The sequence below is a fragment of the Seriola dumerili genome, unplaced genomic scaffold (assembly GCF_002260705.1).
Source record: "Seriola dumerili isolate Sdu_G_001 unplaced genomic scaffold, Sdu_1.0 BDQW01000066.1, whole genome shotgun sequence".
NCBI classification, from domain to species: Eukaryota; Metazoa; Chordata; class Actinopteri; order Carangiformes; family Carangidae; genus Seriola; species Seriola dumerili.
Genome location: NW_019174321.1, coordinates 2520841 through 2548037, shown reverse-complemented (window position 1 = coordinate 2548037; position 27197 = coordinate 2520841). Strand labels below are relative to the sequence as shown.

At 39.3% G+C, this 27197-nt stretch overlaps 2 protein-coding genes across 3 annotated transcripts in view; one reads left to right on the top strand and one right to left on the bottom strand.

Annotated features, from left to right (window-relative positions):
* Positions 1-27197, bottom strand: part of cenpp (centromere protein P) — a 100241-nt gene that overhangs the window by 64030 nt on the left and 9014 nt on the right. For both annotated transcript variants that reach the window (XM_022742120.1, XM_022742121.1), the window contains one exon: positions 25792-25888. In XM_022742120.1, coding sequence (XP_022597841.1) covers positions 25792-25888 — 97 coding nt within the window. The remainder of the gene's footprint in view (positions 1-25791; positions 25889-27197) is intronic.
* ogn (osteoglycin) lies at positions 13509-22590 on the top strand. The gene is made up of 6 exons (XM_022742122.1): positions 13509-13743; positions 16239-16302; positions 17555-17719; positions 18826-19028; positions 19755-19847; positions 20051-22590. The coding sequence occupies exons 1-6, from the start codon at positions 13588-13590 to the stop codon at positions 20219-20221; spliced, it is 852 nt and encodes a 283-aa protein (XP_022597843.1). The 5' UTR covers positions 13509-13587; the 3' UTR covers positions 20222-22590.

The window sequence follows — 27197 nt, the reverse complement described above, 5'->3', positions numbered from 1 at the left end:
AAGAAATTTGTGTTTTCACCAACTGAAGAATTTGAGGCTACTTTAGTTTTTGCAAAGGGCCACAGTGTGTGCAGCTTAAGCAATTCATCAATGCATCAACTTGTTAATAGAAAATTAATTGGCAACTATTTTTATAAGTGATTAAACATTTGTGTAAAATTTCAATCAAAAATGCCAAACATTCTTTAGTTCCAGCTTCCTAATTGTGAGGATTGCTTGGTTTTCTTTGTCATACATGATAATAAATTTATATAAATTATAATATCTCTTGATTTTGGTCTTTTGTTCAGACAAAGCAAGACATTTTAAGATGCTAACCTAGAATGTTGTTGTAGTTGTGATGGACATTTTTCACAATTTTCTGACATTTTATAGACTAAATGATGAATCAATTAATTAAAAAATAATAATAATAAGCAGGTTAATTGGGAATGAACTGGCAATGGCTGGTGTCATGGCTAGAGTCATGGACCCAATGATGGTTTGGAAGAACAAAAAAATTTGAACATCCCTATTTCTGACAAAATTGCCATGCTTGTATCATAAAAGTTGTGCAGTCTGTGGAACCAGATTCAAAGACGAATATGAGAGTTAAAAGGACCCATGTTACTGAAACGTCACAAAAAGCCCAGGATATTTGCAGCGGAGAATCCTTCAAAAGGCTTATTGCCTGAGGAAGCCAAATATATGGCTCTGGTCAACACGAAAGAAAGAAACAATAATATATGGAATCGGACGTGAAGCTGACATTTCGTTTTCATCAGCAATGACTTTATAATGAGTCGACAGACAGTTAGGATTCCTGATGATCACACAGTTGGAGTTTTGAGGTGGAAAAATGCTTTCCAAACAATGGATCTAACATTGCGAAAACAGTCTCACGCATACCTGGACAAGGCCTCTGTGTTTTGGGACACACGTTGCATCTGGTGACAGGTACACATCACATTTAGTTGATTATTTCTGAATTATCGTTTAATACAGTTGCATATGAGCTAATGATTGCATTACTTCTACCGTTCGCACAAAGACAATATAAACTGGAAGAAAATTGTGAATCTCATCTCGAAGTGGAAAAAATGATTTTGACCTGAATCATACGGCTCTACTTGAATCAATCTTTTTACTGTGTGGTGATAGTGAGTGACAAATACAAAAGCCTCCTCCGTATGTCTGGATGATAGATTCAGCAGTCACTAGAGAACAGGGAACCACTATCCAATACCACCCGAATGGAACCCAGTCAACAAATAACACTCTCCATATGTCCCATTATGCTTTGGTCCACACACTTGTGTAGATCACAGATTTTCAATTAGTTCCATCATACTTCACTTGTCACTGAAGACCGTCAGAAATCCAAGAGAGGGACTCATTAGTTTTAATGAGGAGCACTGACAAGATTAACAAACTACTCATTGTGGATGATTGAAGAAACAAAACAGCCTTCATTCGGCAGTATTTAAGGTGGAGAACTCACTGATATTAACACTGTTGCACAGACTGAAGACAGATGGCACACACTACATATGTATTTGCTTTGTAATGTATATTGGGGTAAGAAACATTTTCCACTTTGGGAGAAATAAGTGGTAAACCAGTTAATCATTAAGTGATATTCTTTCCAATAATATTGTTTAAAAAACAAAAAGCCCTGCTGTTTGATCTCACATCCAACTATTTCACATGAGTGAGTAAAAGAAATCTTGTCATATTAAGCTTAGTTGGCAGAAAACAAAAATGCTAAATCATTAATCTTTACTGAGATCCTATAAACATAAACCCTTTTAGTCTGAATCATTCCATTAACGCATATTAATTTTCCTTTGCAGCAGCTTCAGGTCCAACAATGACGTATGGTACCTGCAAACACATGTTGACTCCGAGCTCCCTTCCCAGGATCCAAGTCACACAAAGTACCTTCTAGCTCTATGTACAGTAAGCCTTTATCTTCTAACTGATAAAGACAGTACAGAGCATTAAAAAAAGTATTCAGATTTTGTTATGTTGCAGCCTTACAGCCTTAGGCTACGATAACATTTCTGCTGCATTGTTTGGAACAATCAGGAATCTTCCTAGGACTGGCCGGCCAAACTGAGCAATCAGGGAAGAGGGGTCATGGTAAAAGACACGATGGTCACTCTGGCTGAGCTCCAGAGATCCTGTGTGATGATGGGAGAAACCTCCATAAGGACAACCATCATGTCAGAACTCCACTGATCTGGGCTTTATGACAGAGTGGCGACAGAAGGTACATGAAAGTTTGCAAAAAAAAAAAAAAAGGACCTAAAGGACTTTCAGAGTTTGAGGAAATTGTCTGGTTTGATGAAACCAAGATTTGACTGTTTAGCCTAAATTCTAAGCATCAGGTCTGGAGGAAACCAGGCACAGCTCAGCACCTGCCCAACACCATGGTGGTGGCGGGATCATGCTGTGGGGGGGTTTTTCAGTGGCAGGGACAGGGAGACTGGTCATGGTTGAGGGAAAGCTGAACCGTGCAAAGAACACAGATATCCTTAATGAAAACCTGATCCAGAGTGCTCAGGACCTGAGACTGAGCCAAAGGTTCACCTTCCAACAAAACAATGACCCTAAGCCAAGACAACACAGGAGTGGCTTAGAAACAACTCTGTGACTGTCCTTCAGTGGCCCAGCCAGAGCCCTGACTTGAACCCAATCAAATATCTCTAGAGAGACCTGAAAATGGCTGTCCACCGACAGTCCCTATCCAAGCTGACAGAGCTTGAGAGGATCTGCAGAGAAGAATGGCAGAAAATCCACAAATCCAAATGTGCAAAGCTTGTTGCGTCAACCCCAAGAAGACTGGAGGCTGTAATTGCTGCCAAAGGTGCCTTTTTAATAAATTTTCAAAAATTCAGTTTTCATTATCATTACAGGATATCGTATGTAGACTGGTGACTGGTTACTTTAGCACGAGGCTGCAACATAACAACACGTGAAAAACCGAAGGGGTCTGAGCACTTTCCGAATACACCGTAAATGCTCAGCTGAGACAGATGACCTGAATGAATCACTGTCTGAAAACTCGAAACACTAGGGGCTCGCTAGAACAATCAAAGGCTTGATTATGAACAACTATATATTTAGTATCTAAACTGATTCAAAGTCAGCATGAATCACTTTTGAGCCAACATTAAACTGTCCTTCAGTTTCTGTCTGGGAGAAGGAAAATGCCAGGAATGCTGGGATAACAAATCCAGTAGTCATCAGAGAACAGAGGACAACTATCCAATACCACCGCAAACTGGAACCCAGTCAGCCAATAATACTCTCCATATGTTTCATACTGGTTTAGTCCAAACCATCTTGTCTCAGTTGACAGTTTAATCAGAGCTGGTCTCTTGTCCAGTACCAACAGACTGAGACCGTCATCAAGACACTAACTCTGCCGACACAATACAGATCCAAGACAGCAAAAAGATTTGATCAGAAGGAACAAAAGCACTTGTTTTATTTACCAGAATCTGACGTAGAGGTTGTCAAAAGCAATTGTTTTAGTTCTCAACTTGTGCATGTTTTTGCTAATTGCAACTCCACCAAGTCCATGTTTTTCTTGCTTCCCAGTCAAGTCAAACAATTTTTTCATCAAGCCTTAGAATAGTAACTACACATCTTCACAGAAGTCCTGTCTATTTGTCCACGTTGGGATGGGTGCTACTGTATATGACTCTATTGACGTCATTGATGGGGTTAGGCAGGGTGAGCAACTATCGCCATTACTGGATGACTTGTGCTTTCAGTTAGCTTGTTTTGTCACTTGGTAATTGGTCTGTTCCCTCTAGCAGTTGGTAAATCTAAATACTGGTAGATCTGCGTGGTGTAACTTTTCAGTTCAGTGATGCATAAGTCTTGACTTAGTAAACACTTTAACTAGGCCAAGTTGTATGAGTACTTGGAACCACGGATTCTTGCTCCCGATTTAAGCATCTTTGAATCCCCCCCAGCAATCGAACTTAAAGTTAAATTAAAACTAGTCTTACCTTAGAGAACAACTGAGTTACTGATGAAGTTTTGTATTAGCAGAAGAGTAATTCCTCCTGGGAAACAGTGAGAACTCACTCACTGTTTCACCATGTTCTCATACACAACATATGATGTTGTAGTTTTATGATTCATGATTTATGTTTGAAATATTAGACAGTGGCAGGATTTGAACTGCAGAAAACCAACTTATTTATCGAGTATATATGTGCAAAAACATGTAAAAATCAATACATAACTTTAATCCAATAATTATATTTATCAATGATGCATTTCCATCAAAGGCCGTAAGTGGACACTGGCAAGCCACCTGTGTAGCTAAAAAGTAAATGTATGTATTTTAGTACTACAATAGTGCTGTATCGTGTATATATCTAAAAGCATTGCACTCTCAGGTGCAAGCAAGTTAGGACACCTCTGGATTTCTCCTTAATATCAAGAGATAGCAGTTATTTCATTGGTTAGGAGTCTTGACTGGTTAAGAAACTCCTACTGAAAGTTGTATGATATATGCATCACTCTGATTTCGCCAGTTAGGACTTATTTGCTTACTATAAGATATGAGACCTGATCTCCAAAGCACCTGTGAGATACTGTTTATACAATATACCTACATGAGGTTTTTAAAAAAAAAAAAAAAAAAGGACATCAAACAACGCAAATTACAAAAATAAAGTTCCACAAAAGAACAAATAGACTTTCATGGTATTTTATCCAACTACCTCTGTTCTGTGTCTGCCCCACGTGAGCTCAAGCCAATTTTATTGCATCATTTAGTGCGAAGGAGTGGTGTAGATTAATGACTGTTCTGTGCTCAAATGAACGTACCATAAACCCATTGAAGGACAATTTAAGAGATCCTAAAATGTACAAGACACGTGTGAGAGCCAGTTTACTTATCTAAACTCAACATAAGGATCCTAGGGGATCTTCATGAACAGTGTTCAGATTTTTAGAGGTAGATAAATGGTGTTTACATGCATTTACCCTACAATCCATTCATGAAATCTAACAGATGCTGATGGCCAGTGAGAACTAATTCTGATCCTGCAGGTATCCCAGCCTCCTTTACATCACTAGGGAACACTGATTGTCATTTCCAAATGTTATTTTCAGTTGGAATTTGGATTTCAGTATTACAGACCTTGCCACCCCTCCCACTCATCCCAAGTGGAACTTATTGGAAGACCCTCCTCCTTGGGTGCTTATGTGTTTTGTTTGAGTAGAGAGCTGACAGTAAATCTCATGCTGGGATAAGAACTTCCAGGCTTAGGAACTATAAAAGGCTTTTACAGTAAACAGACGACAGCTACACAGACAGCAGACCCTGATATGTCCACAATATGATACGAACCAAAGATTCTGTATAATTAACCACACCTTAATTCTTGATTAAGTCTGAGGCAAATAAACTAAAAAAACAAAACAAGAGAAGAAAAGAACTCAGTCTCTACCCTGAGACTGCAGGGCCGTCCTTTGGCCTGGATAGAGTCAAAAAAGAGTTAAAGAGTCTAATATTCCTGAAGGAAAATGAATAGCTTGGACCGAGCATGTAATAAAAACAAAACAGGAAAGAGTACACATTCAACTCAGCATGTGGAGTTTCTTTAAAATTCAAACAAGGACAACATTTTGGCATGGGATAACTGTCATATCAAACTTACTGGAAGGTAACTGAAAGCAGGCTCCAGTCCAGGCCTGACATCAATTACTGCACCTACACTAGTTTCAATCTAACAGCAATTTATCAGCCATCTTACACAGAACAACTTGTGTAGCATGACAGAGTCATATGAGCAACAGCATACTTTAAATCCTGGCCTTCCTCTCTGTGTATCCCCAACATCTGCTCTGCATCTGGCTTTGACAACAGGAACCATGCACTGACACAGCCGTTTCTAGCAGGAGCTCTACAGTATTCTTCAATACAGGATCGCAATACATATCAACCAAACCAAGCGTCAAAGCAATGATCTATTGAAATCACCTGTTCTTTTTTACCTAAAGATTCAATTTGAACATAAAACCTGCATTTATATTTAGAGATCTCCTGTTGTTAAAATGACTATAAAATGGTATAGTTATGATTTTAGATGGGAATGAGCCTTTAGTTACACCTACTAAACCAGAAGTGACTTGCAGGTAATGTAATGGAACACTGTTCACTTTTCATGAGGGTTGATAATGTCAAAAATACAAAAAAGAAAGCCCCTTTTCTTTTGAAACAAAAAACAAAAAATTGCCTGTCCCCAAATTCAGTGTAATAAAGATATGATGTAGAAGAGACCATTCAAATGTTATCAAAAGCAAAAGACAAAAACCTTACTCTTTAACCATGAGCTCTGGGGGGAAAAAAATAATAAAAATGTTGCAGAAATAATAGGTTAGTTGTTCCTAAAACCAAAGTGGTGGTCTCCTTGTGGAGGCTGCAGTTGTTCTGTTTTAACCATCAGGTCGTCCTCAGATCCTCTGGGACTGAATTCCAAGGCTGAATGCCAGTATTTGAACCAAGGCTCAGCATAAGGAAAAAGACTCAAACCTACAGTAAATAGGAAGCCAGAATACTTCTCCTGCACAGGCATTTACCTCCAAAAGATAACAGGAAATAAAAAATAGACCTACAGTAATACAGACCTGAGCACAAATTCCCTTTTAACATTTTAAAAACAGACAACTCCAACTGTTGGAACAACTTGTGCAACTCAACTTGCGGACCATCTGAGGGGATGACTCATATGACTGATATTCTTAAAAAAGGAGTAATGTGAGTATGAAAACTAAAGATAAAACATGAGTCATACACACTCTGAGCTGGTGAGTTTAAATGGATCGTAGATCTGAAACACCATTTTCAGCACTTTTCCAGCAAATTAATAGCAGTATTTAAAACAACCAAGTCTGCCTTTGGAGGAGGTTGGCGTGGGAGGATGGGTTGACAAAACAAAAGACTTTGACATGGGAAAGGGCTGTTAGTTTCCTCTTTCAAACTCAAAGTCATCATTGTTTCTTTTAACAATGGCCGCTACACTACCATAACCACGTCTTTGTTATTGTCACCATGACAACAAAGGCTGACCAACATTAACATAGTAGTTATTGTAACCAACAAAACAAGCAAGCAATTTTTGTGCCTAAACCTAATGAAACTGACGTTCCACAATGCTTAACAGTGTGTTTCTTATTGCATCCATGAAGACAAAGGTTCAGTACACCTGTCACCATAAGGATGCTATTTCTGCAGACACTCCTTTGGGTCATATCAGGGTGTAGGGACAAATGAGTCCTATGGTTGTCCAGGTTGTAGGACGGTTGTCTGTGTGGTATTTTGGTGCCAAGCACAGGTAAGAGGAGAGGCACAAACAGGTGGTCTCATGAATCAAGTGTATCACTGTCTCCTTTCCAATTTTTTTGCTTCTTTAATAAAAAGGTAGTGTTTCATGTTTAATTCTTGAAATGCATTACGGTGCAAATCGTGCTGTTTGACATCAATTACGATATGATGCAACAATTTATGCGATGAGACACACACAAAACAAAAAATGAGCTTGTAGTCATTTTGCTTCTCTTTCAGTCTGGATGTCTTGGTCCTTTAAACTTCCCTTTAGAGCTGCATTAACTGATTGTTGGCCACTGGGATCAGAAAACCTCCTTATGAAAGTTTTACAAGCTAACACCAAAGCTTGAGCGAAGCTCTAGGGTAAGTAATTAGGCAGGATGGATGTTGAGTGTACAAAGCAGTCTCTGACACCTGTGACCAGGGTTCACAACCTGTGGTTAGGTTTAGTCAACTAAACCATTTTGGTCAAGGCCATGGAAGATTTTGGATTTTAAGTAATGAAAAAGTAAACATATCTGCTGTTTTGTGCTTTAAAATCTTTCATCATCCCTCAGTTGCCAGTAGAAAATTAATAACATTTGTCATTAGTGAACATTCAACAATTAAGCAAATATGCTCAAATAAAAAAAATTTCTACATGTTTTTTTATTTCATGCTTTTGTTGACAGGAAATGAGGGCAGAGATGGGAGCAGACATGTAGAAAAGGCAGGACTCAAACTGGGGGGTTGTGATTACGAGGTCAGTACCTAAAATAAGTAGGAGCCAGAACTCCCCTATTTCCTCATTATATTGATTAAAAAATGTTGTCTTAATCAAGGGGCCATTAAGTTTCCTTCAAAGTGGTTTTTGCTGCTGAAAATTCGCAGTAAATAGTGTAATTTTTACAAGACATACTGAAATATTTACTCTCCTTTTAGCTCTAAGACCAACATCAGACTCTTCCACTTTCTTCACCTGCTATTTTCCAACTTTGTCTGTCGTACAGTGCTGGGCAGGTAGTGTACAGTGGGTTTATCAGAGCTCGCTTGCTAAAAACAGGTGCCTGCTGTTACTGGAAACAAAGCTCATGAGAGCGTTAAAGACAGAACAATTCAGTAAGTGTTGCACAAAACCAAAAATGTAAGCTATAAGAGGCTAAAAAGCTCCACAGAGGTTCAAAGCTGGGTGATCATTATGTACAAGTCTGATTCTTCTCTTTTTGGTTTCACATGGAGCCTAATAAGGGAACTGAAGTAGTAGTTTGTGTCAGCCGTTTAATTTGAAAAACATGTAAAAGGCATTACATAACGAGTCTCTGAGCTAAAATAAAAACCTTCACTGTCAGGTCTGCAGTGGCGGCAGCCCAGAGCTGACGGGTGGCTATGTCACGAGCAAAACACAGAGCTCTCAGTGGTAGGTTAATACATCATGTCAGTTGTCAGCCAGACTCATGCAGACCAACGCTGTTTAATGCCTAACCAGGTGGTCTGCCGTGTCGAAAGCTGCAGAGGCAGTCAAATGGGCGTCTGTGTGTGGAGTAAATTCACTGACGTATGTTGTTTTGTCTAGGCTGGCTTCAGTCTGCCGTTATGTATCGCTCGCTTACACCTGTCACCCTAAAACTAAGCCCACCATCACGTCGACCACAGCTGTCAGAAGAAATAAGCCAGAAAAAAAGTTTACTATTATGATGATTGTGTTTATACGAGAGAAAAAAGCGGTGGGTTTGGAACAGGCAACCTCAAGGATTACAACAACACTCTGGAAGTTGTACGGTCACTGGTTTTACCAGTTTGCTGAAAAATAGCATTTTACAACTGAAACCTACTCTGAAAGCAGAAAGAAGTATTTCTATGTTTTTGTTTTTTTTGTGTGTGGAGTTTTTTGTCTGGAAGGACATGGTAGGACTGTAAACAGATGCCCCAGTTGCTCGTCTACAGCATTTCTGACTAAGTAGCAGCTCAAGGAGTGTTTGCTGTAGTAACCACAGGTGTTTCCAATTCAATTAGGACAAAAATCTGAAGGATTTTAACTGTAGATGTGTTTATATGCTTCAAACAAACTCTCTGTGTGCTATTGGACCACATCTAAGGCAAAAGTGTTCATTCTTGCTCTGAATGGCTAATTGAGAGAGGTGAGATACGATAATCATACAAATGGGGATAATGGCACACACTTTCAGATAGTCTCTTCTTGAGAAAACTCATGGCTGTTTCTGATGTGGGCATCTCAACTGACTGACCCAAGTAAAACCAACTCTGGATCAGTTGATGTTGACATGCAGGAGATAAAAATCTCAGACTGTCAGTAAACTCTGCAGAGCTGGACAAGAGAGAACGTCAGGCATTGTTTTGCTCATTTATCCATCTGCCATCTCATCCAAATTTAACTTTTGTTTTTCACACTTTGCCTCGTCTGATCAAACTGCACCACAGCGCAAGGCAAACTATTCTTAATGCGACTGTCATGTTCCAAGTTTTAAAAAAAAACGCTCACTCATGTTCACAAACACACATCAAGCAAATCAACACGACAGGAATGATGTGTGATTACTGCGTTGTTGTGGGTGGCTTTCCCCATTCACATTCTTTTATTGAGCAAATGGGATACCAGTGAAACCACCCTGACAGCTAAACTCTGGTATAGAAAATTAGTGACAGTAAAAACATTCTCCAGTTGCTGGCCCTTTTCCCAGAGTCATAAAAGTTTAAAGGTGTTCATAATTGCTAACACACCTGTAACAGTCTGGGCTCATGTTCCTTGGATGTTTATATCTGGGCCCCCTTCTTTTCCTCTCCTCTTGAAGGCTGAAATAGTCACCTGTTTTCTATTTAACTGTTTTGATGTTAAACTTCAGTCTTTGCTCTTTTGCTCAGTTTGTTTATAGGGAAATAGTGTTTCTCGTCCTTCCATTTCACCATAGGGACAACACCGAAAACACAGAAAATTCTTAATAACTGCTCTGGGGAAGCCCAGCATCCCTCTGACTTGACAACCAAGGTTGAAATCAACCCAAGAACAGCTGGATCTTAGCAGCTGTTGAATACACTGAGTGAACAGAGTTCCTTCATTTTTATTACTAAGAATCTTTTGGCCTTTCTGTTTTGGAAACTTCTCCCATGCTTTTTTTTTGATGCCATTTTCCATTTATTCTGTTTTTGATTCATTTCTGGAGATTTTTTTTTTTTTTTTTGTGTGTTGATTATATTAGCTGTTATTTATTCATGTATTATTGCCTGCAAAGCACTTCATAACTCTTAAGAAAAGCAAGGCTGTAGAGGTCTGATACATATTAAACCACAGAGAAGCATTGATTAAAGAGATGAACAGCTGAGATATGACTTGTCCAAGATGTTCTCACGATATCTTCCAGGGATCGTTGTTCTGGTTATAGTTCACTGAGACCACTGAGAACCTGTTCCCCTTTTTCTACCATCTTAAGGAGGATTTCCACAAACCAATCAAGTCAACTAATTGTACTTGTGTTGAATTGTAAGTAGTCAGTTGAGGTGGTTTGGGGATGTGATAAGAAGGTCTCCCAGACACCTCCTTCTGGAGTTTTCTGAATACATGCAACGGGTACTCTATGGGTTCTAGGAACAACCTGGGATTCGCCACAAAGAACTGGAGGATGTGGCTGGCGAGAGGGACGTCTTAGCTCCCTTAGGGCTGCATTAATCTCGGCGTCTTTCCACGTCAGAAATCAAAAGTGTTTATAGTTGTTCTGAACAACAATACTAGAAGGCAGAGTGAAAAGTTGAACATCATAAAGAGGGAGGAGAGGAGATGTGATGTGATCGGTAAAGTACAGGGGTAATGGTGCACATTTTGAGACAGCCTGCCCTGGAATGAATTCATAGTGAAATGGTGAGACACAGCCCCCAGCAATTGGAAAAGTGTGGAAGGAGGTGGTTTCTGATGCACTTCTGACAAGCACCTCTCAAGAACCATAGTGGCAGCTGTGCTTAAGCGAAAGAATATATATGGAAGGATTATTTTATGATTACTAACCCTAACAAGTCAGTGAATCAAATTATGTCCTATCAGACTTTGCATACAAACAACCATCAACGGTTCCTGACCAGCACAAAGCCTCTCATGGTCAGTTTTGACAAAACATTCAAAAGAACTACAGAGCCCCAAGAGCTATATTCGATTCCAGCAAGGGATCTTTGTTGCATGTCATACCCCTCTCTCTCCACCATCTCCTGTCTGTCTCTTCACTATCAACCATCCAATAATGGCAAAAATCTTAAAAAGAGAAAAGAAAAAAAAAGTACTAAAAGTAAATATACCTACTGTTCAACTGTGTTATATGCAAGTATTTTAGTTTAAAACATTCAATAATTAACTAAACTTATCAAAACTGTTCAAGAGAACAGTTTGGACGTTACGTCAAAGATTTCTATGTTTTGTGTTACAAAGAAAAAGAAAAAAGTGACAGATACAGAAGCAAAAACAATTCTGTGTTTTTTCAAAACACTGAATTTTTTGTAGCAGCCTGTCACAATATCAACATTGATCACCGCATATTTTTTTTTCCTCCTTTCTTTTATTTTTACTATTAAAAATGGGTAAAATCTTATTTCATTGTAGAGGTGTGTACAGCACATTGAAGGTTCAGTCATCCTGTGAGCGTCCCCCCAAAGAATGGACAAACTTTGAGATTGTTGGTGTATTGCTCTACCTGCAAAGTTATATAAGACAATCAATGAATTATACATATCAGAAATAGAACTGAAAATAAGATTTGAAATGCTCCAAGATGAAAGGCATCTGAACTTCTGAACAACATTCATATTCAAGACACCTAAGCATCAGGAAGGAAGCAATAAGGAAACCAAATGCTGCGGCTGGAGGGACTGTCCTGGTTCTAGTCTCACAAACAGAGTCCTCAGTTGGTTTAGATAGAGAACCTCATGTTAGAAAGACAGATTTAGGCTGTCTAGACTTTTAATCAATCAGGACACTCATTTAAAACTAAGCTTAATGTGCAGTGAATCATATGTGTTGGAACAACTTCAGTGATCCTCTGCATAGATCCCCCAAGCCTGTGGCACTCTATTGGACTGGAAGGATGCACTATTCCAACAGATATTCACTCATTTGTTGTTTTGATGATGGGATGGGAGAGTACTGTCTAACACATTGCTCCAAAATCTCCCATAGATGTTCAACCATTTAAAAACCCCTAAAACCCCCTAAAGGTCCACTTGAACCTCCTAAAGGTGAAATACAACCAGCTCAGTGGCCATCAGAACCTCCTGAAGTACCCTAAAATCTCCTCAATGCCAACAAGAATCTCTTTCAGGGCTCCTCAAACTTCATAAAAAGGACCCCCTAGAATAGACCCATATTCATTGTGAAATACAAAATATAATAATGCATTAAGACAGAAAGACTTTATGCCTTATGTTGATCCTTGGGTACCATGAAAATGCAAATAAGAACTCTTGGATAAAACTTGTCCATTACCAAACAGTCTGTGCACTTTAGTTCTGCCTATGTTTTAACATCGCATTCAATTGTACATTCATCATTTTAGCTGAGGAACATTGCTGATCCCAAACATGTTTAATTTGTTGATCATTTAAAAGTGGTGAAGGTAAGATCAGCCGTAACCTGAAAAATTAGCCACACTTAGAGGAGTCGTCCAGGAAGCAAAGCAGATTTGACTACTTGTCAATTGGGCTGCTAAATGTGTTGTCCGCCCAAGGGCTCAGAGAAAAACAGCACCAGTGAAGAAAAAAACACTCATCCAGCCTAATGAAAGATAGGTTGGTTATTACGAGTCATTAGAGTGGCTGGGCAGAGACCACAGACATTCCTCCTGACAAAACACACTCACACTGTGGTTGTCAACTTTAAATTTTTTCTGCTTTCTCTGCAGTTTTTGAGGTGCATATTTTTTCCTGTACACATTTAAGGGACATTTAACTAAAAAAAGAAAAAAAAAAGGACACTTTCTTCTCTCTATGACTCTTTGTCGTTTTCCATATGCGCCTATTTTTCGTGTCTGCCTCTTTCTGTATATGCTGTCTGTGGCTCTGTCTCTCTCTCACAGCAGATGGATGCTGGGTGGTCAGGCAAGGGTTAAGTGGTCTGTTCTACTAACTCTGCGTTAGGAGTCTGCTGGAAGCTACTGGTTCAGCCTTTAAATACAGTCGTTGACACATCCCAACAGGGGCTCGTAGCTGAGAGCAGCTGCTGACCCAAACTCAGGCTTTAAGGTAAGCTGGTGTGTCAGAGTCACACTGCTTTGGACAGCATGAAGGCTTTCTTATTCACCTGTATCCTGGTGCCATGGCTGGTGGCAGCCTCGGCCAGGAAGTTTGACCAGGACTCACAGCTGATACCGGGATCTCTACCTGGCAGGGAGCTGAATGGATACTACAATGAAAATTTAAAATCAAGGAGGGCTAGGGTAAGAACTATCTTATTTTCATCATGTTTATCTGCCAGAAAATGTTCTCTTTAATAACTCTGAAATGCATTTATTTAAAATACAATAGTATTATAAATACATTTTTCTGCAACTAGTTCAATGTCAACAAGTAAACAATCTTGACCAGTGATGTGTTTATGCCATTCACTTGCAGAATGACTTTCTGCAGAAAGACAATCTTTACAGTTGTGATTGTCACTGTTACATAATAGTTGATGGTGAGTTATTGAGGTGATACAGATACATTTATAAACACAAATAAAATTATGCAATCCTGTGTATGGAATAAAGTTAAAAAGGACAAATGTTCTGCTCTTTTTGATGTAGCACAGAGATACTGCCAAGGTTCTGGTCACACTATCTTTTAAGAGAAATTTCTGCTAACAGGGTTAGATAAGATAAAATAAGAAGAGATGATTAAAATGATGAAGAAATATAATATAATAAGATAAGACTTACTCCTGGAGAGGAGGGGTTAGGTCATGCATGATAGTTGGGAATAATCAAAATCAATAATCCAGCCAAATTCTTCTAATATCTAACAATCCACTTGGTTTAGTCACTTAATTTGGTTTCTCCAACGTAACAACAGAATCTGTCAGCACTTGACTTCATCGTCCTCCTGTGGGAGCTCACAGTTTTAACACGCACGCGCACGCACGCACGACGCACGCCACGCACGCACGCACGCACACACACACACACACACACACACACACACACACACACACACACACACACACACACACACAGCTCTAACTTGTTCTTACACCAGACAAACCAAACCCTGACTCAACCACGCTAACCATCAACTAACCACACTTTTCAAGAAATATTTGGATGAACCAAAACCAAAGTCTGGTCTGGTTGGTTTTTTTGGGAAACACTTGCAGGAAGTGGAAAAACCCACAAACAACCCAGAGAACGAGAGGGAAAGGAATAAGTGTGAAAGAATATGGCTATGAAATGTAACTTCAGTTTTAATGAGTCACAACTTCATTTGGGACCAGCTGTTTTTCATAGAAAATTCTGTCTGTGCCAGACCCTTCAGAGACAAGCCTCGTACTCTACTGCTGATACAGTTAACCACTTAGGCACTTAGGCTGCCTTTTTGTTTGATTATGTTCCCTTTGATTAGTTTGTGGGCCAATCAGTCACTTCAGAGACCAGCAGCAGGGTTGAGGTTGGTATTTCTCTCAGGGATACTGGATACTGGACTGAGAATGCACCAAACCTTAAAAACAACCTGTTTCCCATTCGCTCCTACATGCAACACTAGAGCATTACTTGTCATGGGTCATAGTGAATACAAAGATACTGCTAAAAGTTGTATTGACCAGGCATAGTTACTTATCCACAACAGCTAATTTATCAGGAACAACAGTGTCTGACATTAGAGCCAGCAACCAATAACAAACACTAAAATCATGCACACTGTCACAGTTAAGGCTGTAGCAAGCAAGTAGCCAGCTGCAAAATATAATGTGGACTGCTATCGAGAGCTCTGCTAGCCAACATATCCTGGAAATCAATGTCAGATTGGTGATAATGAGGACACTGAGCTGAGTCCGTTTTAGAGCTGACAGCAGAACCGAAAAAAGTTAAACCTGGCTAAACCTTTGCAGAAACGTCATCCATCATCTTTTGTAGAAACATCATCCACGAACAGACTGCAGCGGCCAATCAAATACATCCAAGCACAGATTCCTGATAAACGACTTTGTAAGATGAACAGTGTAATTATACTGTTCACCTGGAGACGGTGGAAATGGAGGATTAAGTTTTTATCGCTATGACAATGTGCAATTTGAAAAGACTTACTGAAACTGGACTTCCTGGATTCAGATTCATCTCACTTGTACTTTAAGCAGCACACGCCCACCAACATACACCCCTTGTGTTTTGTTTTTTTTTAAATGAATGGTCTTTACAGTCTGAATGCCCATTTAGCCATAGTTCATTAGACCCAAAGGGATCTCTAACAAACTAAACTCCTTGCTCTCCAACGATTAACATCACATATTTAGTTAACACCCTTACTGTTTAAAACAAATTCATAACAGTAAGACTTAATATCATCATCAGTGCAAACTGTAGAGTAAACCCGAGTTCAGGTCTACGTTCCTGTGTCTGCAAGAGAAAGTTATCAACTGTCATGCACTTGATCCAGTTTAACCGTTACGTCAAACCTACCCTGTGCACCTTGTCTAACTGTACGGGCTGAAGAATAGTTAACTGTACTAACCTCTCACATGCTGGTTTTCTTGACTCCAGACTGAGCCAAGCACAACACAGTACAGATATTTACACATATATAGTTTTGTTTAATCTTTATCTGGTGTGCACCCAAAATGTGAAACAGTACAATGTGTAAGCATTTTTCCAAAACTGATCTCCTAATCCTGGCAGTGTCAATGTTTTGCTCTAGCCAATAAGCTGGCCAGTATATGAACAGGCCATGTTTTCTCCTGCAGAGGGCCCTGGTTCCTGCTGATGAACCTGGTGACAGCCCAACCCCAGAGCCAGGAGAAGCTTTAGGTAAGAGAAAGACTTGGTTACTTCATCAGTAACTGGTCACACACACAAGAAAATCTGATTGAAAATTGCTGGCCTATTGTTTTGAGAGTTGCTTTATGGTTTTACGGTCTGGGAAAGACACTCCAAAACAAATTACAGATTAATTGGGGATGTTCTGGGTTTGAATCCAGGAATACATGTTGGCCAATAGCAATTCCTAAAACTTGGGTGGTTATCTCTAAAGATTTGAGCCAAGCACTTAATTAGAAACAGCTGTACACCTACGTATTCATGCAATTATCCTATCAACCAATCATGTGGCAGCACTGCAATGCATAACCTAATGCAGATACAATGCAGGAGCTCCAGTTAATGTTCGTATTGAACATCAGAATGGGGAAAAACTGTTATTTCAGTGACTTTGAACATGACATGATTGTTGGTGCCAGAGAGGTTGGTTTGAGTATTTCTGAAACTGCAGACCTCTTGGGATTTTAACACACAAGTCTCTAGAGTTGGCTGTAAGAATGGTGGGAAAAAAAGCATCTCAGAATGCACAACACATCCAACCTTGAGGTGGATGAGCTACAACAGCAGAAGATCACGTCAGCCTAGAATACAAATTTGAGGCTGCAGTGTGCACACACTAAAACTGGACAGTTGAAGACTGGTAAAACATAGCCTGGTCTGATGAATCTCAATTTCTGCTGAGACAGCATGAATTCATGGACCCAACCTTCCTTGTGTCAACAGTCCAGACTGCAGTCCTGAGTGTCACAGCCTATCTGAGTATTGTTGCTGACCATGTACATCTGTTCCTGGCCACAATTTACCCATCTTAGCTATTTCTAGCATGATAATGCACCATGTCACAAAGCAAAAGTAATCTCAAACTGGTTTCATTAACATGACAGTGAGCTCAGTGTGAGTTCAGTGTACCTCCCTTGTCACCAGATCGGAACAATGAGGAGTAACTGATCAGAGGTTCTGAGGTGTCTGAAAGCAGAATAGGAACTAAGGATATTGGGGAAGTAAACTGGTGGCAATTTATGAGTCTTTGCTGCCCATGAGGAGTCTCACTGCTGCATTTTGAAAAAAAACTGAAGGTGACCAGGGGATGACTGACTCCCACACAGAGAGTTACATTGGTGAAAATTTCAAGTAATAAAAGTCTATAAGCACAACAGCTCTCTGTTGACATAAAGGTAAGCAAGACCACAGACGAGTATTCTGAAGAAGGCTTGATGTTTTGTGCGGTGACTCTGTGTTGCAGACCTTCCCACCTGCCTGCTGTGTGTGTGTCTGACTGGCTCAGTCTACTGTGAGGAGGTCAGTCCAGACATGACTGCTGTTCCCACGCTGCCTAAAGAGACGGCCTACCTGTATGCCCGCTTCAACAAGATCAAAAAGATCAGCACCAAAGACTTTGCTGATATCCGTAAGTCTAAAAACTATCTCTATCACAACCTGTTGACTGCTGAGCCGAGTTTGACCATAGCCATGCAGTCAAACACTGAAAATTTGTTGCGAATGCTATGTCAGATTCTTCGGTTAGCTAATCCTACTGAAATCAAAATTTTACAAAATGTATACTGTATCCTCTCATTTAGAGAAAGTCTTTGTATAGCTGCTTATGTTAAAAGGGGCACTCCACCACAGTTGATCAGTTTACTAGTCCTAGTCGATCTGTGGAAACAGTTACAGTAGCAAGTGAACTCTTTGGAATTACCTGGTTTTCTGCAATAATTTGACAAAAATGTTGTGCTTAAACTAATAAAAGAAAATATAATACGAAACACCCATTAAACATTCACGTCTCATGCTGGTGAAAAAGAATAAGTGAACCCTTGGATTTAATAACGACTCAAACCTTCAAACAAGCATTTCTGTTAATGTTCAGGAGGAATTTTGGATCATTCTTCTTTACAGAACTGCTTCACCTCCAGCATATAATTGTAACTTAGATGTAGATCTAGCCATATTTTAAGACAAATTTGTATAGATGAAAGCAGGTAAGGGTTCACTTACATTTTCTTGCCACTGTAGATAATGCCTATAGCTCATATTGGTGTCATAGTGATGTCATCAGGATGATCTCATCTTGGTCTTGGAGATTACCAATAACAGAAATGAAGCGTTACAAACTGGTGGAGGTGCTTGAAAGATGGGGGAGTTTACCATGTCTATAAGGTGGGTGTTTATCATGTCCATGTCCCTCTCAGGCCCTGAGGGTCTAATAGAAAGAAATTATCAAGTTGTATTATGAAAAATGTAGGATGTATTGTTTTGGGATCTTGACCCAAACCTGGAATCAAAAGTCTGGATATATTGGTCAGTGCTGCACAGATTTTATTCATGAGACAAGATGAATCACTGTTTGCCTGTATATGTATGATCTGTATCATTTGTAACCAAATAGACCAAAAAGTGTGAACTGTTGAAAAAATATTTAATGCAAAACAAAAATGCAGAGGGACACTAACATTTAATCAACATCATCATCATAAATATTTAATAACTGAACTTTTTTCCATCTGCTAACAGTGACTCTGAAGAGAATTGACTTGACGGGGAACCTGATCTCAGAGATTGAAGATGGGGCATTTTCTAAGCTCACCCTGCTGGAGGAATTGTCTCTGGCTGAGAACAGACTGGTCAAACTTCCTATGCTCCCCTCCAAACTCACATCCTTCAACGCAAACTACAACCTCCTCAAAACCAAGGGTGTTAAAGCTAATGCTTTCAAGGTACACATCACTGCCTCTCTCAACTTTTTCAATTAGGAATGTCCAAATCCAATCTGAAAGATGAGGAATGGAGCAAGTAGAAGCGTTTTTGCTTTAAATGGCCAGAATTATATCTATCTACTATTAGTGAGTGATCTGCAGAGAGATACAAACCAAAAAACAAAAGGTTCAATGAAATAGCCAAACTTACAGCAAGCCATGTGAGCGCTGCTCAGAAATGAAGACTGGTGAACTACACCTACTAAAAGATACTATGCAACAACACTTCAGGTTACTGATCCTCTGTTGTCTTACTGCAGAGATTTCAAACATCACATGAATTAGTTCAATTGTTCAACATTTTGGGAAATACACATTTTCTTTCTCCCAAAAATGAGATGAGAAGTTTGTGACAAAAACTGCTTTACATTTTTGTTTGTGTCTGGATTAAACATGTTAATTAATGTGTCTTTGGGCTAAATTAAGATAAACCCATCACGATTCCAGCACCATCCTACATCTTCAATCTTTTCATCTCACTCTCAAAAATGTTAATGGTTCGATATAACTGGTAACCACCTCTTTGCTACTTCTAAAGTATATTTGGTTTAAACCGTGTTGGGATTATAGTGAGGTATGCTGTATATATTTGCAAATCCATTTGTATTTCCCACACAGTAATCGGACAACTAATAACAATTGTTTAATCTACTGGGTGTCCATGGCGTGAATTTGTTTCCCCAATAGAAACTGACCAAGTTGGCCACCCTGTTCCTGGCCGACAACCAGCTGGAAGCTGTTCCACACATCCCGGAGAGCGTTCGGACCTTACATCTACAGGTTTTTATCTTTTACTGCTAAAATATATACAAATTAATTGACTTCAGAAAGTAAAATAAAGTACAAAATAGAATACATTGTTTATTTTGATCTAAATCAAGATTAAAGAACAATTTTCTCAAATCTGATACTGTGGATTTTGACTCTACCAGCTAAGATTTTATTCAATGTTACGTTTTTGACATTATTTTAATTTCTTCCAGAACAACAACATCACTGAGGTCAGCAAAGACACCTTCTGCAGGTCTAATGACACCTACTACCTACGACTAAGCCTCAGTGAGGTCCGTATGGATGGTAACCCCGTGTTGTTGTCCAAGTACCCCGACAGCTTCACCTGTATGAAGGTACTGCCTATCGGACGGTACCGCTGAGGAGCCAGAAACTTTACTGTAGCCCCTTTGTTGGTGACGAAACAGTTATCCCACAACACTGGGGGTATACCGTGACGTTATGGATTTTGGGGCACTGGTCATGTTGTCAATGTTTTTACTTCAACAAACATACAAACAGCTTGTGACATTGTCAGGTCGAAATGAAACCATTCACCAGACTGAAGGTGTAGAATTGAAGGAGTTTCTCTACTCTGGCCTTCATCAGTACTACTGTCTGGTGGAATATCAGGCATTTGTCTGCAACAGCGTCTGCAGGAAGCTGTACATGAGAGTGGTTGAGAGTCTTAGTCACATGAATTGGTACGAAACCACCTGAGAAGGTTTGTGAAGTCCTCAGTATGCTTCAAACCAAAGTTATATAACCATGCATAAAATCAGTGTTTCTACTAGTTATATCCTCACTGAAAGGTGGGGTGAAAAGCCTACCACTATAGCCTCAGAGTGGCTGCATCCAGCTCCCTCCTTGATCTCTCTCTAACATCTCCGTTTTGCATCGTGTTGTAGTCTTAATGTGAAACAAATGGACTTAATGCGCACAGTTTCAGTCAGCCTCTCCTTAAAGGTGTTTTGGAAAAAGTGATTGCAGAGCTTAAGAAAGAGGTTCAAACCCTGCCTACTTTCACACCTCCACACACCTGATCTATCACTATGAAAGTGGACTTATTTGTCAGTTTGTCTGTTTTAGAAGACTTACGAAAACTGTGCAAACAGCCATCCGAAAGGGGGCTTCAGGTGCTAATAATAAATTTCACAAAACACTTTGTTTGAAGCATATTGAAGCATTCACAATGTGCCTGTATGTGACAGATATCCTAAAAGATTTGAAAACACCACAGGTGAGGTGCCTTCTGAATGTCTTTTGCACAGGTGATGTAATGCCAGTAGAACTGATGTAACCCTGATGTGAATGAGTAGAGAAGCATCAACACCTCCACAGCGACAGTCCAATTTATTGTTTCATTTTGACCTGACGCTGTACTACCTGGATGAATGAAACTGCTTGTGACACTGAACCAACACACAACTTCAGCCACAAGCCAACAGGCTTGCTTGTAACTACCTGTACCCATTAGTTTAAAAACACAACCTGCCAATGTTTTCACACTCTTTGAGAAATGAATTTTAAAATAGAAGCATTTTGTTGTTATAAGTAACTATAAGTTGTAAAGAAAAAGAAATTTAAATTCAAAATATTACTGCAACCTTCTAAATAGCTTTGGTGCTTTTACTGATCTAAACAAATATCTTGTGCAGTGTAAAATCCTTCATTTCAAGGTTTTACATTAAATTAACAACAAAATGTGATAGACGTATCTAATGAAGAATACTACAGCACGTAAAATTTGTCCACAACCAGCTTATAATGGACCCACATTTTCACCTTGCTTGTTGTGGGTCAACTGAGATTTCCATCGGACAGACATCATTGCAAGTACAATACATGACCAAAGTGCATGTGTGCATTAATGCTGTTGCAGAATAAAATTTCCCAGGCTAAAACTATAGAGAAAATGAGTTTGTGAGAGTTAGGCTTGCTAAACAACAACAATATTTCTAGACTTTTTGGGTGAACCTCAATTGAATTTAAATATTCTTTTGCAATACGTTTTTACTGTCCTGATGACAGTAGGAGAGAAGATGCTACAGTATCTTCCAAACAGGATTTAAGTCAGTTCAGTCATACAAAAGGAATACTTGATACCTGCATGCTGATTTTTAGTCTTATTTTCTTCAACTGAACCTTGTCTCGTGACAGTGGAAAAAGTTTCTGAAATGGCACTTAAAGAAAAATAGCCTGTGAGCATTGTTAAAATTTCTCATTACATTGTTTTTATGTTGCTTTGAGATTTTTTTCTTTTCAGACTATTGATCCCAGCTGACTCAGACAGCTGATAAACATTATATTGTCTTGAACTGCCAGCAGGAATAGTCTGTAAATACTTTTCTCATTAAGTGTTGTTTCAGAAAAAAATTACTAGAAATAAACACAACACTCTGGGCTTTGCTCTACCATTGTGTGAATTAATTTCACTCTTAATTATTCCATTACTAATGCTTCTTGATAAGGGCAATGGCCATGTAGACTTGTCCAGCTGCAGGCTTTCTTTAGTATTCTGTGACTTAACTTCGCCTTGTTCTTTTTAATTTATAGAGACCAGTTGAAATGACCTGGGAAGCAACATATCTATGAACTATAGTAATGTGAAAATTACTCCTCTCTCTTTTGTCTTCTTTTAAAATGTCTTGCTTGTGTCCCTAACTCTTCCCTTCCAGTAATAAAAATTACTTAAGAAATTATTACTGATGTGAATAAGATAGTGGTGTACAGGAAGATGTGTATGTGACATGGCTATGTTTTTAAGATATTTTAATAAAGTTAAACTTTTTTAATTAAAATGTGTTTAGAGTCATGAGTCATTGTTGGAGTCTGTTTCACACATAAGGATGAATGTTTTTAATATACCTATTTCAGAAAAAGGCAAACCAACCAAAAAAGTACAACTCTACTTTACACAGGGGGCTGTGGCCGTACCTATAGCAGACCTGTTGCAGCTCTTTATGGCATAGGTTATAATTTCACCTGTAGATAGCACCAACACAACATGATACAATCTGGTCATGTTTCATACATGACCAGGTTGTATCATGCTTTCCCACAGTAACTGTATTTACATTCCTTCATTCACTTTGTGATATACTTAAGAATAATAAATTGAAGGCTTGCCTTCGTTAAAGGTTTGAGTGGAGATGTCTTTGTTCGATTTGTATTTCTGAAAGCAGGAGATAACTAACGATTTCTTCAACTTCCTTCATTTTGTCTTCACTGTGAACAATCTCCACCCAGAGGTGTAGTTACATTTTTGAGGAAATGCACCATCAGCTATTGGGTAGCAATGGACCCTACAAATGTAGCCACCATATGATATCCACGTAACACAGAACTTTCCATAAAATTTACTATAGCCATGATACACCTGAAAATGAACAGCTGTTCTTGTCAAAGTATAGAAACTCAAGCCCACATACAACTTAAACATGAAATGTTCTTAAAACTGCACAGTACCAAAGATTTCAACTGAAAGAACAGTACAAGATACTGATAATGGGAGAGAATTATAAAGACAATTTGACATAATTTGGTGTACTTTCGATGACAACACAACCTCCAGATTCGAAATGTGAATACAGACATGTCTATGAGATGAATTAGAAATGGTATCTCATTAGAGCTCTAGCTAAAATTGTTGATATTGATATCGCCATCTTTAAGCCACACTGCTAGCACAACAAAAACAACTGACTGACTGGCTGACTATAGAATCTGCACGTTTATGCGTCTATATGCAAAGACATTTAACACCAATATTTGGATGGAGATATGCTAATCAGTGATTGGCCACATGCTTATAAATGTCTGTGGTTTCTAACGGGTATGTAGCCAACCATCCTCTGCAGTTCTGTATTCCTAAAGTCACTGCCTGCTTAATGCCGTGGTCTACCAGTAACAAAAATGTTAAGACTCCTGGCCTGGACTGTATGTGAACCCTTTGTTTTATATTTTTATTTGTTTATTCCTCTAAATACATGTTCATGTCTGAGTGTCATTAAAGCATGGAAATCAGCATACAAGGCACTGCCCACATTACAGCAGAACAGTTACAATGGGAATTACATTTTTCCATAATAACACTGAAGAAAATGCAAGTAAAGCAAAATAAGAGTTTAGAGCACACAGGCAAGTATGGAAAATGTGGGTTAATCCTCCTTCAGCCCAGCCAACTTGGCAGAACTTTACATTCTCCAAGTAAACAGGAGAATAGGTTCCATATTGCCTCTGCAGCTTGATTTACTATTTGACATTTTAGTGCTCCCTCTTCAATGAAGTCCCACCCTGATATTTACCATGCCCACACTAATTCACACCCACTGCATTGACCATAATTCTTCTGCTCTTTCATCAGCCTGAATATACGCAGTTTGCAAACATTAGCCACTGTATAATGTGGCACTTTTCACGGAGGTGTCAAGAGACATCTACATATCTAGAGTATCTATCTATCAGTATCACATCCTATCCATCTATCTATCTATCTATCAAATTGTATTGCATCCCATCTGTCTATCTAGCTACCTACCATTTAAGCTTGAATATCTTGAGTATCTACCTGGTAAATCTATCGTAGTAATCTCTATCTATATCAGCCATCAATCAAGTTGCTGTATCTCTCTGCTTACTTATTTTAGGCTTGAAAATTAAATATTTCCAAACTATCGCTCATCTTGCAGCTGTCCAGAAGAACAGCATTGATCAGGATTTCTATATCTTGGTTTGTAAGTCGCCACTGAGTAAGCTAACCAGGGCATCTCTGTGGCATCACAATGCTTCATTTATGGTATGTTGTGACACATTTCACCTTTATCAAAAAGAAAAGTACCTGGAACTTTTAATTCCAGGTACTTTTCTTCAGGAACTAAAAGGTTCCTGTGGCCCATTTGGGTCTGCGTTTCCACCGCAGACTAAAGTCCCAGGAGGATTATGCAAAATTACTAACTGACCTTATTCACAGCATTTTGAGGACATAACATGAACGAAAATACGGGACAAATTGCGACCCGTATATATTCAATACAAGATGCAGCATTTTATTTTCAAATACAGGACGATCCCGTACTATACGTGACGGGTGGCAACCCAAGCCACTCCAGTTGTTGTGGTCCTTTATTTTATTTATTTGAAGTCCTGTTTCAGTTTTTTTTTACCTTCTCCCGGACCTGTTTTGCGGTGTGGAGAATGTGTTCGCTCGCTCAGTGCTCTCTCACTGCAGACTTTTAAACATCGCAGGTGAAATAAAATGCACCAGTCAGAAATGGACGATACTGCAGACCACTCCCCCACTCCCCCACTCCCCCTTTTTCGAGGATCGATCAATTACCCCAGAACTAAATTTAGACCATGCTGCCCGCGGTCGAAACCGCATAGTTCCTCAAAAGGTTCCTGGTTGCTGGGAAAAGCTCAAGTCCTGTGTGTGGAACAGTGGGTGGTAAAGGAAGCAAAGCCACTGTCTGAGTTTTACTGCTATTTTGAAATGTAAAACCTGAAGCCAGTCCATTCTGGGCCACAAAGAGAAACCCAGACCTTCAGGTTTGACCCTCAGAACTCTAGTCGGACAAGACAACATGGCTCCTCCACTGACAGATAAGGGTGAAACCCTGCAGGAGTCAAGCAGGAGGTTAAAGAAGAATTGCAACCTGAAGCTTACTTTTTTAGTCTGCCTGCCTGCCCTCACACTGACTGATGGACCATCTGTTCTCCACACTGGTGGAATTCAGGATGTATCATGTCTTTGGACTCATATATAAACAATTAAAGAGAAGCTGTGGAAATCTCTTTGGGCCAAAATACCGCCATGTTTTGCCATCCTACTGCCATGTCATCAGTGGCGTTCAACATGTTGCGTAGGAGGAAAGAGTGTGAGCACAGGAAAGAGTGTGTAAAGGTGAAGTAGCCAGTTTGAAGTCCATTTCCAAGAAGGTTTGTCTTCACTTACCTGGAAGTGCTGGAAGGTTCTGCACCGGTCATCAAATCTGTCTGCGTAGGTCCTTAGAGTCCTGAAGAACAGCAAAAGATCCCTGCTTTCCTCCACCCTGAAATCACATTGGACACATCATTAAGATTGTTTTTTAAATGCCCCAGGTGTCTGAATGGTAACATTACATGGCACATAACTGCCACGTCCACTGTTTAATACCGCCTGGGGCGTGGGTTGTATGTCATGCCCCTCTCTCTCTCTCCTGTCTGCCCCTTCACTGTCAGATGCCCATTAAAGAAATATTACAACAACTTTCTTAAGCAAATGTATTAGTGCTGCCTCCACCAAATCCCACAGGGTGCTATTGTAATCCATCAACACTGAACTGCCTGAGGTCTCAACATGTGGCCAGAAAATGTTGATAAAAGATATAATTCTAAAAAGAGTAAAAAGCCAAACTCTGTGACGCTGTACTTTACAGCTTGGCTTTGAGCTAAATGCTAATCTCAGCACGTTAACATGCTCCCACTGACGATGTTAACATGCTGATGTTTAGCCGGTATGTGTATCCATAGTCACGTGACAACCAGGTATTTGCTGCCAGCCAGGTACATAGTTTAGTATGTTAGCATGCTGTCATTTAAAATTACAACAAAGAAGCAGCTGAGGGTGATGGGCAGGTCATTTATACTGCAGCTATTTGGTCATAAACCAAGGTGTTTTTGACAAATTAAAATTTCATCCCGGTGGTGGCACTAAAGTAAAAGGTCACAGGATTATCAAAGTCATGAGGATAAATCGTCTTGGAACCACAAATCTACGTCTGTGCAAAGTTTCTTGACAATCCATCTGGATTAAACTTTGAATGCTGACATGGCAAACTAAAGAAAACCAGGAAAAGGGTTTGTGACGAAGAATTTGATTTTCACTCAACAACATGAAAACTTTAAACAAGTAAGTTGCTATTATTCAACTATGCTAATTGAGCCAATGTGCTATTTTTTATATAAAAAATCTACAGAGGCAGTTGATCTTCACTGCAGTCTGTCTATGTCTCACTATTCCAACAATGTGGACAAACAGCAGGCTCAAGTATGTCATGATGAATTGACTTTAGGGTGACCTAAATTAACAAAAGAATAAAAGGTCCTTTTAAAAAGGTGTTATAATTAATACAATATGTCCAAATAGCATGACCTCGTTGTATCTCCAAATGCTCTACTATTCATACAAAAAACAAGCAGAGTAAATCCTGGACTACCACCCCAAAAACTGAAAAAGATGCTTCCTGATATACAGCATGCTATTTATTACAATGACACCAGCAACAAAAAAAAAAAAAAACTTTGTTTTGGTTCACTCTGTCTAAGTGAACCTGGGACATTCTGCTAAAGGCTTTCCAGAGTTTTCCATGGGGGCCCGGG